The sequence below is a fragment of the Lontra canadensis genome, unplaced genomic scaffold (assembly GCF_010015895.1).
Source record: "Lontra canadensis isolate GAN:19392208 unplaced genomic scaffold, GSC_riverotter_1.0 scaffold1, whole genome shotgun sequence".
Lineage (NCBI taxonomy): Eukaryota > Metazoa > Chordata > Mammalia > Carnivora > Mustelidae > Lontra > Lontra canadensis.
The window spans coordinates 62,324,289-62,343,202 of NW_022630995.1; the positions used below are offsets into that span (position 1 = coordinate 62,324,289).

At 49.2% G+C, this 18,914-nt stretch overlaps 1 protein-coding gene across 1 annotated transcript in view; it reads right to left on the reverse strand.

Moving 5' to 3' along the window:
• Positions 1 to 805: 805 nt before the first annotated feature.
• The window catches only part of EVC2 (EvC ciliary complex subunit 2), a 116,135-nt gene continuing 98,026 nt past the window's right edge, over positions 806 to 18,914 (reverse strand). The window contains exons 17-22 of the mRNA XM_032855253.1: positions 18,364 to 18,591; positions 10,594 to 10,808; positions 9,020 to 9,107; positions 6,364 to 6,560; positions 3,394 to 3,495; positions 806 to 1,515 (exon numbers count right to left, since the gene is read on the reverse strand). Coding sequence (XP_032711144.1) covers positions 1,245 to 1,515; positions 3,394 to 3,495; positions 6,364 to 6,560; positions 9,020 to 9,107; positions 10,594 to 10,808; positions 18,364 to 18,591 — 1,101 coding nt within the window. The 3' untranslated portion in view covers positions 806 to 1,244. The remainder of the gene's footprint in view (positions 1,516 to 3,393; positions 3,496 to 6,363; positions 6,561 to 9,019; positions 9,108 to 10,593; positions 10,809 to 18,363; positions 18,592 to 18,914) is intronic.

The window sequence follows — 18,914 nt, forward strand, 5'->3', positions numbered from 1 at the left end:
GTTAAGGTAGTTGGAAGGGTCCAGGAGTGACTCTCCTGCAGAAGATGCTTCATCAGGATCCCTCGTCTTCTCCTTGCTGGTGCCAGAATTTCCTTCTCAATCATTTCCTACCCTCAGGAAATGTGTAATACAATTGTATGCTTTGCCTGGCTCTTAGAAAAGCTCATGCCATGACCCAGTCCAGCCCCAAGACATCATTGGCTCAGCCATTGCTATGAAAGTAGAAAGGGTCTTTCTACATGAAACACAAGGACCTATGTGCGGTTTTTTGGCAAACGTGACCACTGATTGAGTCCAGGAGAAAGGGCGAGGGTTTGGGGCCATAAAGAGTATGAACCCTAGGGGCACTTGGATGGTTCAGTCAGTAACTGACCAACGGACCCTCCTGTCTTTGGCTTAGGTCGTGATCCCAGGACCTTGGGATTGAGCTCCTTGTCAGGCTCCCTGCTCCGTGGGGAGTCTGCTTCTCCCTCTCCTTCTGCCACTCCCCCTGCTCGTGCTCTCAGTCTCTCTTTCAAATAAATCAATAAATATTTTAAAAAGAGCATGAACCTGGATTCTTCTACTTACTGGCTTTGTGATCTTACACATATCACCTCATCTTCTTAAGCCTTTGGATTTCCTCATTTATGAAATAACTCTAACTTGAGCTGGAGAGCCTATGTCCCAGTGGCTGGCCCATTTCCTGGCCACTGGAATGATAGAGGGCAAGTCTCTGTTGAACACAACAATGTGGAGCCAAAACACAGAAGCAATTAAAAATAAAGGGTTCCTACATAAAGCAAAACCAAGTGTCACTGAGAAGAGCTTCTTGTAAAATGCATTTATTTTCAGAAGTTCCCTTGATAAAAATAGAATATGTAGCAAACATAAAATGCAGGAACAAAGAACCTCACTTGGACACACAGCCCATATGCCGCCAGACATTGTAGAGTGTGAACTGGGGGCCAGAGTTTCCCCCAGACCCTCAGAGAGGTGAGTCTGAAGGCAACAAGGGTTCGAGGCTGCTCCTGAGTCTCGGCATGTCCCTCATGATGCTGAGAAGAGCAGACCCTCTGGAAATTCATAAGACCAGATGAAAGTGAATCCTTGAATGTCGTGGGTGTTGGGGGTGTCTGCGTCTTCTGCAGTGTAACTTATATCCATGAGTTGTACACTACACACACACACACACACACACACACACACACCCCACAAAGAAAACTGTCTTTCTGTCTTCAGATTCCCTGGAGCTTTCCTTGGGACTAGTGCATGCCTAAGGCCCAAGTGGCCTTTTTGGCATTCAGAAAGTTCTTCTTCTTTCTCTTGGGAGGGACATGCAATGAGATCTCCGGCTCCTTTGGATTTCTGAATATAAAGAGCTTCTCGCCTGTGTTTAATAAATCAATGGTCTCTGCTCCTATAATTGGGATAGCAGCCAGTTCTCCAATGGACTCCAGGGACAGGTGTGGCCAGCTTCCTTTTCCAGGGAATATGACCCTCTCTCTGAGGGGGGGACATGTCTTCTTTAATATACTAAAGAAAGAACAGAAGACCAGATTTGATGTATCTGGCAACTTACCCTCCTGAGTGTTCTGATGGAGATCTCTAGGAGAACCCACTTTGGGTCCTTAGGTCCTCAACCAGGTGTCATTTTAATGAAAGACACTGTGGTCATCAGGTCACCCCTGAAATGAGCCAAAGCCTATGGCAGGTGGCATTTATAGACAATTCTTACTGACTCATGACTGTTAACTTTGCACAAGTTTTGTAAGCCTCTTGTCATCATGTGGTTAGCTTGAAATCAGCTCTGGTTGGAGCAGGTACACCATGAACACTGGGAAATACTACAGACCAGAGCATTTGTCTCTGTTTCCCTCCCCACCAGCCAATGGTTCAACGTTTCCTAGGACATCATTGCCTGGGAGTCTCATATCAAAGCAGGCTGATGAGACCTGATTCCAAAGCAAGAGTTAGAAGTCAGGCCAACTGCATTTGAAACAGAAGATTGACACTCTTTGGGGATGTCCCACAAAAGGATTTCTGGAGTCCTGTCCATGAGTGGCCCAGCCCCTAAATCCATAGTTGCTCTTGGTAACGGCCAGGACTACTTCTAAGAGGCCTACACCAGCTAAAAGCCACGGGTTCTCTCAGTGCCCAAGCAGTATATGATGAGGCCATGTCACTGGGGGTCACCTGCTGGATGTCACTGACAGGCTCACTGGCCCTTCCAGGGCAGATGTGGACCATGAGGCTCCAAGGCCTCCTACCCTTGCAGCTGGGATGATTGTGAGCAAGGATTCGACCCAGTTCAGTGTGACTCAGTCTCTGTCTTCCTGCCATAGCTCCATGTGCCTCCTGGCAGGGCAAAGGCCTGTAGAGGGTGCCAGTGGGGTGGGACCTGTACTCCTCCTGTTCTGTACCCACTCCCCTCCTAGGCCTACAGCCAGGGAGTGCCTTCACTTCCCCATCCCAATCTGGAGGAGCTTACTTCTGCTCCTTCCTGGAGGACCTCACATTTATACAGCTCGAATTTAATTGCCCTGATTTGGGTTCCAAATCCTGATCTAATCTCTTTGGGACTAAAGTCTGACATCCAGATGATTATGCCTCTAGGACTGTTAACATGGACCATTCGTGAAGCTTGGCTTCAGTTCCTTTCCTGTAGCTGAGAAATGGTAGAAGGGGCAGGACTCAGGATACACGCTCCGCTTGGACATTGAGGGTTTCCAGAGCACTCGCTGGGTATGACCACTTTCTACCCTGTTATGAGCCGACCTGACGTCACTTTTCTAGTGGAAAACACTGGGAAAAACTTGGTCAACTGTAGCAATCGAACACCACCCCGCCCCTAACTTCCCTCTGACCTCCAGGTGTGCAGAAACCACAGCTAAAAGAGAAAGGTGCTCGGTGGAGTAGAAAGATCACTGGCCTGCAAGTCTAGGGCAAGAAAGGGGTTAGTTCGATGGTCCCAAACCCCATGGCCGCCAGCTTCCCAGCTGCAGGCTTGGTGCCTCATCCTCTGACCTCCCTGAGCTCCAGGGTTACCATCCCCACTTTCTGGAAGTCTGGGAAGCTCAGTGTCGCAGGAGGCAAAGGGCTTTGTAAACTATAAACTCTAAACAGCAATGAGGATTTACTCTCCCTCTAATGACATCCCATTTGAAAACAGCCACTGTTGTAAAGTGCTAACAAATGATAAAAGGACATTCTCCCACTGACAGCGAGAGGCTTATCTTCAACTCCTAAACTAAGTCACTGTGAGCAAAGATGGTGGTCTTTCAGGAAGGAATGTGGGTATGGCTGCATTCACCCTCTCCCAGGTTCCTAGGATGGCCCTTCATCTCCCGTCCCGCTCACAGGCAGCTGGGCTAACCTCCTGCCCGGCCCACTCGAGCAGGTACCCAGTGTTACCTCTCCTTCCTCTCTCGGGCCCAGAGCATCTTCTCCAGTCCTCTGCTTATCAGTTCTCCTCGCAGTCGGCTTTCCAGGGCTTGCCACCACACCTGGTGCTTCCTGGAGGCAAGAAGGGAGGGTCTTAATATTTCCTAGAATAGACTTTTCCTGAAAAGCATGATGGCATTCCATCCCTCAACATGACCTTGGATTGATAGGAAGAACTCGTTTTCATGGTCTGTCTCTCTCTCCAGGCACACTGATCGAGCACCTTCTTTGGTCAAGATAAAATCTCTGCCCCCAAGGGATTCCCAGTCTGGGGGTCAGAGCCAGGTAATGGATAACATCAGTCAGATAGCAGAAGGCTGTGTAGAGGTGGGGACACTTGAGGTGAGCCCTGCATCCCCACAGAGGGAGGACATGTGTGGAGGAACGTGATCTATGTGTTAACTGACAGGGGGTCCACACGCCCCTTACTCTCCTGCACACACTACTGCCTATAACGGTGGGCACAGTAGGAGCTCAGAAGTATTTCATGAATATATTAAGTTGAAATAGCACAGCAGAAGATTGGAAGGTGGGCTGGCCTAGGAACCCTAAGGCTATTCGGGAAGGACTGTGACTTTCACCATAGGGGAATGGACACTGCAGTATCGTGTAGGGAGCAAGAGGAAGTAGTTGTTCATGGGCCTTGGGCTCAGGTCGATTCAGTAAAGGACAGTGTGGAACCCAGAGTCCTGTCTGTCCTGCTCTACTCTGGCCAAGCTGGTTCACACTGTCTGGCCGGTGGTGGAGACAGACCTCCCACGCTGAGTCAAGCTCACTCTCCCAGGAGCCGAACTCTTGGGCACAGAAGATGGTCCCCTGAGGGCAGCACCCCAGAGAGCATGTCTTTTGTACTCTCCTGGTCCTGCCCGTCCCAGGACCTGGGCATCCAGCTCTCCCTGGGTTCTGACAGGTCCCTCACACACTCTTTTGTGCTGAGATTAGTCAGGCAGATTTTATTGCTTGAAACCCTAGACCCCGAACTTGTGGCCAGGCACGAGGTGTTTGGGACAGAGGAGTGGTGACTGCCTTGCCCTCAGAGACTGTGGCAAGTGGCCGAGGCGCTCCAGAATTGATCCAGTCCAGTTGGCCATGAAGCGGGGCAAAGAAATGGCACACACGTGCTCCATACTCGTGGTGACAGCCACCCTGATTCTCTTGCCTTGTCCATTAGAGATCTCTGCTCACCAGCCTCCCAAACTGTACTGGCTGAAGGCACAGCCCAGTAAACAAGGTCCTCATGGGTGGCCACATTCCTGCTTCAGGGTCACCTCCAATATTTGCGTGTCCCTACCTGCCTGTGCACCAAGAGAAACCAGTGGCATGAAGCTCTCTAACCCTGCCCACGCCCAGCCCCCTAACGACGCCCAAAACCAGCCCTGACCACGCCCACACCCAGACCTCTGATACCTGCCCAGCCCTGACCACACCCATGCCAAGCCCTCTGACCACACCCACACCCAGTCCTGACCACGCCCACACCCAACCCTCTGACCACACCCACACGCACCCAGCCCTCCAATAGCACCTACCCAGTCCTCATCATGTTTATACTCATCCCCTGACCACACTCACCCAAACCTGCCCACACCCATGCTCAGCCCTCCGACCACACCCTGTGGACCCACAGCCGTTGTTCCCACAGTCCCACCCTGCCTCACACCCAACCCTACTCTTCCCCCTTAGCAGTGCTTCTTACCTTTTTGAGTCAGGGACCCTTTATGACCTTGATAAAAAGACACAGCCCCCTTTCTCAGGAAAATCATGTACTTCCACACCTGTGAGTACAGTCATGACACTTCGGCGGACTCATGGGCCCTGGGGGAGGAGGCCGGCTTCACCACTGGGTGTTCAGCACTCTTTTCAGGTGTGGCTGTGGCTTTTCTTGCTACCTCGTCCCCCACAGACTCTGCTCTCAAGTGGCCCTCTTGCGGCTCCCACACCCCCTCACTCCACACTCCTGCTTCCTGCCTTTCCTTATTAAGAGACTTTGATGACCAAATTCATGCCTGGAATCGGCTCTTGAAGCAAATTTTCGAGGCAGCCTTATCCATGATTGAGGAAAAAAATGAATCCAAACCAAACATCCAGTCAGAGAGTAACTTTTGCATTCACTCTGCTGCACACCTCTGTGAAATATTACACAGCTGTTAACAAGAGGACTAGGAAGGGGTTTCGATAACTGAAAAGTATGAATTTTAAATTAATGAGATTACAGCAGAGAATACAGTCTAAATGGTGTGATAATTATTGCATAGAATGATGTCTGCACGTGGACAAGAATCAGAAGGAAAAAAGCAAACTCCCTGTTCTGTGGAGCAGAGTATATGCTGGGATTACTACACACACAGAGACACAGACAGACCCAAACACATTGATAAAGCCCAGCAAGGAAACACATTCTGGACGAAAAACTCTAAGAAAATGCTCTCAGCCATTTTCTCCAGGGAATGGAACCAGGACATTTCTTTTTCTTCTTTTTCCTTGTATGTATTTTTTACACTTCCTTTAACATGTGTATGGCATTTATGGCAGGGGAAACATTTCTTTCTTTCTTTTTATTTTTAAGGTAGTCAAAGGTTTTTATTTTGATTTCTCTTTCTTCACATAGCCAAACCTTCTAACTTTCTTTTTTTTAATTAATTTACTTTTTGTCATTATGTTCAGTTAGCCAGCATCTAGTATGTCGAAAGATTTTCTGAAGATTCCACTTGAAAAATAAATCGGTGATGAAGGTAAAAATCAGGACAAAATAATCAGGCCTCCCATGATTTATCAAGGGTTCCCCTGGTCTGGCTGTCCTTTGCTCCTGGCGCAATGAAGTGCCGACCGGGAAGGTGTGTGTGCCCAGGGCTGCAGGTGTCCCACTTCCTCCCTCCGCGCATTCCCTTCCTGGAATCACACTCAACTGGTTTCCAAGAGTAGCCGGGACGGCACACTTACCTCCTTCTGCCCAGGTCAGCAGGCTCCCCACCACCATTGTTCTCTACCATGTGGTCCGGATGCTTCTGGCTGCTCGGATCCAGCGCGGCCAGGAGCTCGGACTGTGAAGCCGTGGGCAGAGCCACGCTCAGGAGCCGGCGCAGCGTGCCCCCGGGCACCATGGCCAGCCTGGACAGGTACGATGCCAGTCTCAGCTCCTAGAAGGGTTAATGGGAAGCTCATGAGCTCACTGCTCTGACCTTGATGAACACCACGCTTTAACGGATGACAGTCTTAGGATGTTTTGTCCCATAGAAGTAAATATTTTAGCAGCTCGGTCTGGAAAACATGTCCCCCAGTTCACAGAGCTGTCAAGTAAAACCTATGTGGTCAGCAACCCTGGCTCATGCGATGCGTCCAGAACCTTCATCTGTGCTCCCGACTGCTCTCAACTCATGCACCAGGGCTGCACCTCCGGGCCAGCAGCAGGGACAGCAGGTGAGGCTTGGCCTCTCCTGCCCTGTGCACCATGAGGCAATACGGCTCAGATCGAACGGTGCAGCTCAGCAAACATCTGGAATGTCCCCCAGACCAGCAGACGGTTGAAGACGCTAGGCTACAGGGCACACCTGGATGGATGCCGCATGGAAAGAGCCTGTCCCCCCGGATCACATCCTATCAGAGTTCACGTGTTCTTCTTTCCCGAACTGACGAGATGCAGACACGGAGAGCGTCGTGGTTGCCGGGGGTCAGGGATGGGAGAGGAGTGGGTGCGCCTGTAAAGGGGTGGCCCAAGACAGGTCTTTGTGCAAATGGAACAGTCCGTATCTTGCCTGTGGTGCTGGTTATGTGAATCTTCACGTGAAATGGACCCAGAACCATGCACGTGTTTTGCAACCAGTGTCATACACTGATACAGTGCTAGCCCTTTGTAAGAGGCAACCATGGGGGGAAACTGAGTGAAACACGGGGTGCCAGAATTCTCTATGCTAGCTTTGTAACTTACTGGGAATCTCAAAGTGTTTCAAAATAAGAGGTTAAAAGAGAGAGAGAATAGGTCCTTCCATCTGGGGAGTCTGGGTTGGCCTGTGGCCCCACCGCACCGAAAGGACACTGTGTGTCCTGGGGCAACGCCTTTCTTTCTCTCTGTGCTCAGCTTCCTTATTTGTAAAGTGGGGTACCTATACCACCTACAGCAGAGGCTTCCATGAGAACAGAATAAGCTGCCACGTGTGGAACGGCCCCCCACTGGTGAGACACAGCAGGTCAGAATAACATACTTTCTTCTCTCGTAGTTTGGGGGACGAAAGTCTGAAGTCACGTCCACTGGGCTAAAGTCAGGGTGTCATCAAGGCTAGTTCCCGCTCAGGCTCTGGGGAAAATCTGTCTTCCTGCCTCTTCCATCTTCTAGCAGCCATCTGCCTGCCTGGGCTCATGGCCCTTCCTGCGTCTTCAAAGTGCGTCCCTCCAGCCTCTGCCTCCATCACAGTCACATGGCCCTGCCTTCTTCCTGTGCCTGCTCCCGCCTCCCTCCATACAAGGACCCTTTTCCTCCTTCCTGTGTGGGTTTCTGTTGCTTGTGTGTTCTCGGCATGTTTCATCCTCGGCTTTGTTTTTAAGAAATGTGGCTTATTTTAAGGAATTTAAGCAATGCAAAAAAGCACAAAGATGAATGTTAAAATAATTATTCCAAATGCCTTTATCCAGAAGTGATTATCAGTAATATTAGGCAAGCATCATTCCAACCATCTTTCTAGACATATATGTGGATGGATGGACGGATGGATGGATGGATAATGGATGGACAGGTGGATGGGTGGATGGGGGATAGATGGATGGATGGCTAGATGGATGGACAGGTGGGTGGATGGATGGACAGATGGACATAACTATAAAAATGAGATCATAGTGCACATCAAATACTATTCAGGTTATATATTTATTTTGCTGATTGCCTGCTCTCCCCACTAGACCATCAGCTCCTGAGGGCACGAACTTTATCTCATGTTTACTGCTGAAATCCCAGTACCCAAGACAGTCCTTGCTGCTTACTAGAGCACAGTGAATATTTATTCATGAGAAAAGCCTCTTCAGAGGATGTCAGGGTCTTTGAAGTCAAGGGCACTCCACCTTATCTACAAAGGGTCGGTCATTCTGGAGCCTGGAGGGGTGTAAGGGAGGAGTTCAGTGAGGAACAGGGATGGGGTCCCAGCCTCTCCCACAGCACAGGGAAGCTCCCTGACTCGCTGGGCTAGTGCTGTTCATTTCTCAAGGGGCATCCCCTTCCCATTTTATTCGTGCAGCAATGAGGAAGTATCTTGCTTTAAAGGGAGGGAGAAGGAGCCTGGAACGGAATGGCTAGAGCATCTAAGAGAGTGAGACCTGGTTTCAGTGGCCAGCTTTGCTCCCGGTGGAGCCTCTCCTGTGTGTGTTAAACTCGTGTCCAACAGAGAAGAGGAAGCATGTCTGGGTGCCAGGCGAGTCTCAGAAAAGAGGCTGACCAGGGCAGTCACGATTACTGTAGCTGCTGCTGCTGGGCCTGATGGGAATCCTCTGCCTCCCGGCCTGGTGCCGGACGCTTGTCCACAATCCGCCCAGTAGCTCCCCGGGTCCCACTGTCATTGTGTCAGCGCTGCAGGGGAGGACATGGCCCACAACATGGCGAATGGATCCTCACCTGGCTGTACAGGGTCGCAAAGGTGTCGAACTCCACATTCTCCAGCAAATCCTCAAGCACAACGCTGTGGTCTCGCTCCTCCCTCCAACTGGAGTGCACACAAAATCTATGTGAGTCCACTTTGGTTGTCACGTGATCCAGGAGAAGACCAACAAGTTATTTAAATAACACAAATCTCACCTACATTATTATTATTTTTTAAACCTATTGAAAGAGATGCCCAGTAGAGGCACATCTCGTCTTGTTCTAGAACAGTTTGCAAATATCGTATTATGGGGGCCTGCCAGGACAGAGGGTTCCTTGAAGGGAGAAGTTTTGTGGGAGTTGTGGGGAGCATTTCTGTGGCTTGGCTGGGCCATCTGGGGTCCTGCTTGGAAAACTCTCAGTATTTGTCATCATGCTCAAGAAGACCCAGATCTGGGGTCCTCGCCCACCATGTTCCCTGTGTGGAAGCAGACCCAGAACCATGAACCCAGCCTGGTCCTGGCTCTGGCCACACAGGTTGGTGGCACCTCTCCACGGAGTGGGGGGGGGGGTCCCCCCAGGCCTTCTGACTTCCACGTGACAGGGTCTGCCTACCCCGTCCCTCAGGTGAGAGATGTGGTGACATGATAGGCCCACCCCACGTTCTTGTTGGCTGACACAACTCCAAACTCATGTCAAAAGCTCTCCTCATGAGCAATTTCCTCCACGAGACAGGAGGCATGTGAGGGCGTCATATGCCCGAAAATCCTGGTGTAATTAAACGAGGTCTGCATCTCCAGGCCCTGTGCCTTCCAATCACACACATTCAGCCTCTCATACCGTTAGTTCATTTTGATGTTGTGTTTCCAGGAAAGCATAATCAAATACGTTAAAAATAACCCATAAACTCACCACCCACAAGTCACACCCATTACAACTGGGTCTCTCTGCTGCTAATTAGTTTGTGCACATGTGTTTTCAAAAACGGAATCACACGGCCTCTCTCGTTTGCACCCTGTCCTTTCCATGTCAACGTTCTATTGACCATGGAAAATCAGGAAGCTGTAAAAAGTAGGTTTTCCAAGAGTGCTTAAAGCCGTGGGCAAAGGCTGACTGTATGTCAATTAGGAAGAATGCAAAGAACAGCCCTAACTAAAGATAGGGGCTCAGTCTGCTTCATAATTTTACAAAAGCAGGTTCTGAACTATTCTGGTCACGGTGAGATCTGAGTTCAAGTCTGTATTCACTGCCCGCACGGGTGTTTGCATAAAGCGCCAGGATTCCCGTATGATGTCGCCATCAGGGACAGTAGGATGAAGGGCACGGACACCTTCCCTGAACTATCTTTGTCCCTTCTTGGGAGTCTACAACTATTTAAAAATTAAAAGCTTAAAAAATGTGCTCAGTGAAAACCTCAATGATCTCACCAAGAAAATAAACCAAAGTGTAGTCAGGTGCCAGGGAAGAAGTGCATGCCTAAGACAGTGGCGGGGGTCTGAGTGCTGCGAGATGCCTTGGACAGGTGCATGGCAGCCAGGGGTGCATCCAGCTGAGCGGAGAAGTCAGGGAACCCCAGGTCTGCAGGGCCCACCACCGGGCACTGGGCTCACCTCTGCTGCTGGCGCTCCAGTAACTTCTGGGCCTGGCTCAGGGCCTGCTGCAGGACAGCAGAGACCTGCCTTCCAGAATCCGTGTCTTCAGGCATGCCCAGAAGCCCGGGCCCGTCCCCAGCCCACTGCTGTCGACTTGCCAGGGCCCGCTGGAGCTGGGCCGCCTCCTGCTGTGCCAGCTTGTCTTCCAGCTTCCTCTCCAGCTCCTGAAGCTCCTGTGCACAGAGAGGCAAGGGGTCCGCAGATTAAACCAGACCTCTTGGTCCTGGCACGATCTGTTCTTGCCTGCCTCCCCCATCTAGCTGTGCCCAGTAGCGTAAGGAGGTCATGCCGTGACCTCTCGTGCCTCCTTGCCTTCGCGCAAACAGCTCCCACCACCTGCAGGGCCCTCCCCTGGTTGTCTGGACACTCCCGAGTCTCCTTCTAAAACCCAACTCATGAATTTCCTCAGGGAAGGGCTCCTCAGGCCCTGGGATGGGGCACACCCCATCTCCAAAGGCACCCACTTGCCCTCCCCTGTATGTGCCCATCACAGACTGAATGTCTGCAGCCCCTCCCAATTCCTACGTTGAGGCCATCACCCCGGGATGGGATTTGGGAGTGGGGCTTTGGGGAGGCAACTGAGTTTAGATGAGGTCATGAAGGTGGGGCCCCATGATGGGGTTAGCGTCCTTTATAAGACGTGGAAGAGAGAGACCCGGGCCCCCACTCTCTTCCAGGTTAGGACTCAACAAGAAAGTGACCGTCTGCAAGCCAGGAAGAAAGCTCTCAGCAGCAGCTGACTGCTGATGCCTTGATCTTGGACTTCCAGCCTCCAGAACAGGGAGAGACCCATTGTTGCTTCAGCTCTCAGGCTATGGTGTTTTGTTCCAGAAGCCCGAGCAGACTCAGACACTGTCCCATCTTCGTAGCTGCCTGATGCCCCGGACCTTTCTGCTTGAGTGTGAGCTCCGGGGAGCAGGGCCGCCTCTCCAGCCCCCTGTCTGCAGCGCTCAGCACCGTGCCTGGCAGCTGGTGCACTTTGCTGATCTATGTAAGGCGCCAGCACACATTCATCCATCTGGGGGGAAGCCTGTGCTCGGGCACAACCAGCACGACTGACGCTGACGCGACCCCACAGCACGCTGGGCACTGTTCTAAATGCTCACATGTATCAATCTCATTGAGTCCTTGTAACAACCCCAAGGAATACACAGTCTATTTTCCCCCATTACAGAGGAGGAGATTAAGGCAAAAGCTGTCTTATGCAGCTTTTAGGGGGCAAAGCCAGAATCTGAGGCCAGGCCAGTTCACGCCAGGGTCTGTGTCCTTAACCATCATACTGTTCTGCCTCTCATTGGCCGAGCAGAAGAAATCTGCCTTCTTGGGCCACCAGAGTCAGATAATATGGCTACAAGAGGCTGTCCACAATCTGCTTGGGTAGGTAAGGGGAGGGGGAGGCTGGAAGGTCCCGAGCCTCATAAAATGCAGACATATCGGACCTGTTAGTCACCAGATAGTCCAGGGCTTTAAGTGGGGTCAGGGATAGAGCTGGGGTTTACCTCTAAGGGGCTTCGGATGGGCTCCAGAGCAGATGGTGGTCCATCGTCTTCCTAAATAAGTGCAGAAAAGTCTGCCTTTCTGCCGAGGAGCCAAAGCTTACATCAAACTGTCAAAAGGGCCTCAAAGCCCCCCCACGGCTCAGAAACACTGCTCAAGAACCAAGAGTGAAGAAAATGGGGCCAGAGAGAGAAATTGGGGCCATCGTGTGCTGAGCATTTGGGTTTTGCCCGCAGGGCCATGGAAGCCTTTGAACGCTTCTGAGCAGGGCCTCTAACATGCTGACGTTTCTAATTACGGCCATCTGTCTCGTGGCAGCATCCCACATGCAAACATGACCAAACATAGAACTTTCAACAGCGCTAATGAGTTTCTGACAGTTTTTCTGCCAGCACGCCCAGAGCCCAGTGTGGACCCGACTCACTGAAGTCACAATTTCACTGGCCAGCCCTGGCTACTGCGCAAAGAAGGCAGACTTGAACCCACAGCTGCTAGTGTCTCCAAAGCATGAGTAGAGCAGAGAGAGCATCACACGTGTTTTCCAAGTCCAGGTGAGTTCTGGCTGGGAACAGAAAATGAGGCAGGAAGGTGTCCTGCAGGTTGTGGCTGCTGATGACATGTTCCCCCAGAGGCCAGCCTCTCCCTAAACTCCTTCTGCACCCTGGGCATCCACCTGCTGCTTTGCACAAGTGGAATCCAAGACCTGATTCGGGAACTCTTCTCAATGGAGTTTTACTGTTGAGGGCAGGGAGCCCAGGACCACAGCTGGCCTGTCCACCCCTCTCCCCAGCAGGGAGCCCAGGGCCTGGCTCACACAAGGAAGAACAGTCCTGATCAGCATCATCATCTTGATTATTTATAATGTCAGCTAGCAGGTACTACTAGACTCAATCCAGTACAAGGCAGAAATGTGTTATTATCCCATTCTATAGGTACGGTGGCTGAGGCACAGAGAGTATTGGTCAAACTTCTGAAGCCCCAGAGCTGCATGAAAGCCTCACTAAGGACTGATTTCGGTTTCTCTGGCTCCTGGCCCCATCCCTCAGCTCTGCTGTCTCTGGTAAGCACTCTGTAGGTATCAGCTGAATGAATGGTTAGAAAAATATATGATAAGGTGATAGACAGACAGACTGACAGAGTACCAGAACTTTTATTGGGCACAAGCAATCGCGGTGAATGAGACACGGCCCCTGGACTCTGGGAACTTACAGCCCAGTGTGGACGACAGCCTCACAGTTAATAGTGACAGTAATAGCCATCACCTGCTATCGTAGAGATTCAGGAGGGAGGGTGTGTGAGCACAAAGCTGAAAGAGACCAGCTCTGCCCGAGGGAATTATGGGTGGCTTCACGGAAGAGGCAACATTTGGCTTGTCTTAGATTATGGATATGAGCTTGCAAAGGGGTGAAGCAGAAGTGAGGCAGGTAATTCAGAGGAATGGAGGCCTGAACGTCACGCAGGGGTGCAGGAGCAGCGAGAAGGTCCGGGGGTTGAAATGCAGGGTGCCTCCAAGAGTAGTGAAGGACAGGGTTTTAAATCCAGAGCTGGGGGTGGGGCTGCCAGTGATTGTTTTGGTTTTTCAGAGAGATTCCTTGGGCTGCAGTGTAGAGGGAGGGAGGCAGAAACTGATGTGAGGACAGGAGCTGTGCTTTGTGGGAGAAGGCGCCAGCCCTGCTTTCCAGGGACAGGAGCTTGGTGCAATGCTGTAACCTTCCTTAGCCTCCCTCCATCATCTGTAGAATGGATATCAAAGTATCAAGGGCTTGACAGAAGGTTCAAACACTTCCCATGATGCTTTGGACTTAATGAGAGTTAGATTAATGGGAGCAACTTACTGCTAGTGTTATTTTTTCTTTTTTACATCTAGATTCGTCCCAGCAGCGAAGCTGGGCCAGCAGCAGAATCCACAAACTAGGCGACAAGCAGCAAGTGGGCAATAAGCCAGAGGAAGAACAGAAGAAGACACTGGGTTCGGGCATGGAACGGGGCGGGGTGGGCCAGGACAACTGAAGCTGTAGGACTGATGCAGTGGGTACGGTCAGTCTGGGGTCCCCTTATCTCCTATGAGGAAGTGTGTCCTCTGCAGATTTGCCCATCATGCTGCTCGGTCCTGTGATTTAGGTAGGTCTTGCCCATGTTCCCATTTCACAAGAGGAATCTAACTCTTTCATCCAAGGAGGCGTGCTCGGTACGTTTCTCTTACCAGTCATTTTTTCCAAAGCATTTCATTTCATGTTTTTTTAATTCCCCTGAATGTTTGACTTAAAAGACCATTCACAGTGGGACAGCTGCTTTCGCAGAATGATCAAATTGTGGAATGAAATTCTAGTATCTGGAGCAAAACAACAGGCTGGTCTTCCCTCCGAATGCAAACCAAGGAAATGCTGGCTGGCTTTCCACCAACTCAATACTACATCACGTGACCTAGGAGCAGTCACTTCCAGTTCAGGGCACATAACTCTTCCAAACCCAGTCGAGAATAAGGAATCTTTGATGTTACATTTGTAAGCATCGTACTGTCCGGTGATGACAGAAATCAGGGGGGTCTCAAGAAAAAAGAGCCAGGAGGTGTCTCAGGGCTGAGCTGAGGGGTTGCCCAGGGCCCTTGAGGGGCAACTCAAGAACTATGAGCTGGATGTCACCAGCTCTGCCCCTCATCGATACATGACCTTGACCTGCTCCTCACATCCTTCACCTGTAATTTGGGGCTGGCCCACCCCCATGCCTACCACCTCTCACTCACACTTACCGTAGACTTTGGGTTTCCTCCTGTCATTAATTTGCTGAGAAGTTTTCATCTTGGGTGGGTGTAGAATTTGATAACATACTTGATCAGTTTATACAGAAATGATCATATGAGTTTTTTTTTTTTCTTTTCTCCTTTAATCTGTTAACCTGGCAAACTTTGCAAATGGATATTTTGAAGTTAAACCAACCTTACATTCCTGGGAAAACCTCATCCTGGCCATGCTGTACTAATTATTTTATGGACGGCTGGATTATATTAGTAATATTTTGTTTACGAATTTGACATCTATGCTCACAAGTACAGGTGAACTGTAATTGTTCTTTCTCATAATGACTCACATCTGGTTTTGGTCACAGTGATGTTTTTCTAACATCAGGAATAATGTATAAATGAGGTTGCAAAAGTCTGTTAGAATTCACCTATAAAACTATCAGGGTGCATGCTTTTTTATGTGTGTCAGAAGATTTCTTGATTACTGAATCAGTTTCTCTCATGGTAATAAGACTATACACAGACTGTTTTTCTACTTGAGACATTTTTGACAAATTTTCCAGAAATTTTTCCATCTCCTTTCAGTTTTCAAATTCATCCACATGAAATTGTTCCTTGTTTTATTTTCCAAAACTCTACTGCATGTATAGTTACCTTGCTTTTTATTATTTACTGGTCTCTTATCTCTTTTTTATATGGTCACTCATATCAGAACTTTGTGTATTCTATTAGACTTTTTTTCAGCATATTCAACTTTTCACTTTACTTATCCTTTCTATCATGGTTTTGTTTGGTTGGTATCTGGTAGTCTTTTTCTTATTTTATTTATGTGATCTTCCTTCCTTCTTTCTACAGATTCATTTGTCATTGTTCCCCTCTAGCTTTTTATATGATCTTAATCATAAGCCTTTCTTCTCTAATATAAGTTTAGGGCGTTAATTTCCCTTAGGGCTAAAAAACTACTTTAGCCAAATCCCACACATTTTAATATGTTGTATTTACATTATTTTTCTATTCTACATTTAAGCAAATTTCCATTATCATTTCTTGGACCAACAAATTATTCAGGAGTAAGTTTTAAAACTTTCAAAGTATGGACTTTGAGAAACAATCTTTTCTTAAATGGATTCAAGGTTAATCTTTTTCAAAAAGATGGTCAAGTAATATTGTATACCTTAACTGTTTGTAGCTGTCCCAATGTGCGGTCAAAAAGAACATGTATTTGTTAATTGTTGTCTGTAAGATTCTGTGGGTAGACATTAAATACAGGTTGATTAATGGGTTAATCAGTTCATTGTATCTTTAAATATGTCTCATCTGATCAACCACAGGAAGAGGGGTGTGCTGAAATCCCCCATTACTGTGACAGATTTATCTTCTCCCTGCTGTTCTGTCAAGTTTTCTTTCATTATTTTGGGTATTTTATTACATACATGCAAATTTAGAATCTCTCTGCTCTCCGCATGAATGAAAATTTTAAAGTCATTTCGGTATTACTTTTAATTTTAAAAATAATTTCATAAATCATTATTTTATAGTCTATTCTGATGATCTGAGCATCTAACATCTTTAAGGACCTTACTCTGTTGGGTTTTTTCGTTTGTTTATTTCTTCTATATATACAACATCTTGTTTTGCTCATGTGTTTGGGGACTTCTGATTTTAATTGAGACTTCCTATTTCGCTGAAGGTCATCTGTGAAAATCCTGGGTTGCCCAGATTGAGACTGTTTTTCTCTGGGAGGATCTGCTTTTGCTTTGGTCATGCACTGTAGTAGTCAGCCATGCTAGAACCATTTTAATTTGATTCATCGCCTTGGGAGATTTCCTGACTGGAGAGCTAAAGTACTTTGGGATTCCTTCCTCACACCAGCAGAAGCCTTTGACTACGAATTCACGGGGAAGGGATGCCTGGGTGGCTGAGTTGGTTAAGCGTCTGCCTTCAGCTCAGGTCATGATCCAGGGTCCTGGGATCGAGTCCTGCATCAGGCTCCCTGCTCAGTGGAGAGCTTGCTTCTCCCTCTCCCTCTGCCTGTTGCTCCCCCTGCCTGTGCTCTCTCACTTTCTGACAAATAATTTAGTAAAGTAAAATCTTAAAAAAAAAAAAAAATTCACAGGGGAGACTCCACTCCCCCCAGCCCTCTGGAGCAGGGCTGGAAAAGGACAGATTTCCCTATCCAAGGTGATTCCTTTGACATCAGGTGGCTTTCTCCTCTCACCCCCTCACTGGGTGTTCTACTTCCTCAGGACACTCCAGGCCATATCTCCTCTTCCCCCAAATGAACTCCAAATCCCTGGGTTGCAGATTTCAGTCTTTACCCCAAGATCTGAGTCTTTGGATTTGCTTTCCCTGGGATATCCTTGGCCTTTGGGAATTTTCCACATTCTCTTGTGAACTCACAAAACATTAAGATGTAGGTTTATTGTTATTTTTCCAGCATCTGAATGTTTTGAGCGGGAATGCCAACGTTTCCACTTCTTTCTTTCCTTAAGGAACATCTGACCTAATGCGGGGTGCATAATGTTTATGGGAAAAACAATTCAGGACTCTTCATGGCTTTCAAAAAGGAAAGACAGGAACCCCCACTGGCAAGATCAATGGGGAGAGGCCACAGGCGTGACCTTGTGGGCTGAAGTCAGAAGCAGACTGCATTCTGCCCCTGGCATTTATCAGCCTCGTGGTCGTCACAAAGAACCTGACCTGTCACCTGCATGGATCTCAATTTCTTTCCCCGAGAACTGAATATCCGAGCAGTACCCATGTCACAACCCAGCTCTATAATTAAGTAATATAATGAGTGACAGAGAGCATAAAAGTAGAGCAGCATAAGATCGCCACTTACAATCAGTCGTGCTTAAAGGGTCATGTTGAGACATGTGATTAAGAATGATTAATGCTTACACAAGAGTGTGTCCGATCACAGCCTGTTCGTGCTTGCCTGCATGCACCTGGCACCCAGTAAGCGTGGGTTCCTTTCCTCTCTAGAGGAATTATAGTAACATACGAAGTTCTACAATCAACTCATCGAGGACCTAAGATTAGTCCTCAAAGATACCATCGCTTTTGTTTTAGGACTAGAGCTCTCACACCTTGAAAAAAATGCAGCGTGTAGGAAGAGTGGTAATAAAGGTAATTATAAAGATAAACAGCAGTCCAGTATTTCACCGTATCTAAGGCACCACTAACAGAAAGCCATGCTGTTTTTACAGCTCTAAGAAGGACTGTCCTGGGGTTGTTGATTTAAGATGTGCCCCAGTCTCGGCAATGTTCAAAATGTTAAAATTCAAAAGATTTCCTTCTTGGGGGCAATGAAATCCAGCAGGCTTGAGCTGGAAGTCACCTCACTCAGTCCTCCCTGCTACCCTGCAGTTTAGACAGAGCACGACAGGTCCCACCTGACACTGGAGAGCGCACCAGGATGAACCCAGGAACCCAGAGATGCGGCACAGGCTCCATCCTCCTCTTTCCCCAGCCCCAAGCCCCGCACTCACCGGGCTGTGGGACCCCAGGATCTGCTCACAGGCCAGCTTCGTCAGGGTCTCCGACTCACTCAGCTCCTCTAGGAGCAGGTCCTGGATGCTCAGGAGGGCGGTGTACGCCCACAGGGTGGTGGCCATCCTGGCCGCCTTCTGGAACTGCAGGGAGACAAGGGACTCGGCAAAGCGGGCCTCCTGGGCCTCCAGCTGCTGCACACGCTCCCGGAGCAGTTCTCCACGGACCTGGGGAGGGCAAGCCGGAAGCCAGGCAGGTAAGTGGGGGGCGGGCTGCGGGGAGAGGTCTCGAGGCAATGGCTGTGCTCCGGTAGTCATTCACTCAGGACTCGGGAAGACCTCCACTACTCACAGCCCTAGGAACTGCAGGGTGTCAGTTAGGACCACAGGACTTCTCTGCTTACAAACCCTCTCCGGGGCTTCCGGAGTCTGGCATTCACGCCACCTTTCTCACTCTGGAAGGTACAGGGAACTGTGTGGCTGGCTACCCAGTGGGAAATCCTTCAAGGTTCCCCACCCAGATGATGAAAGTTCAACCTTTCTCACATGGA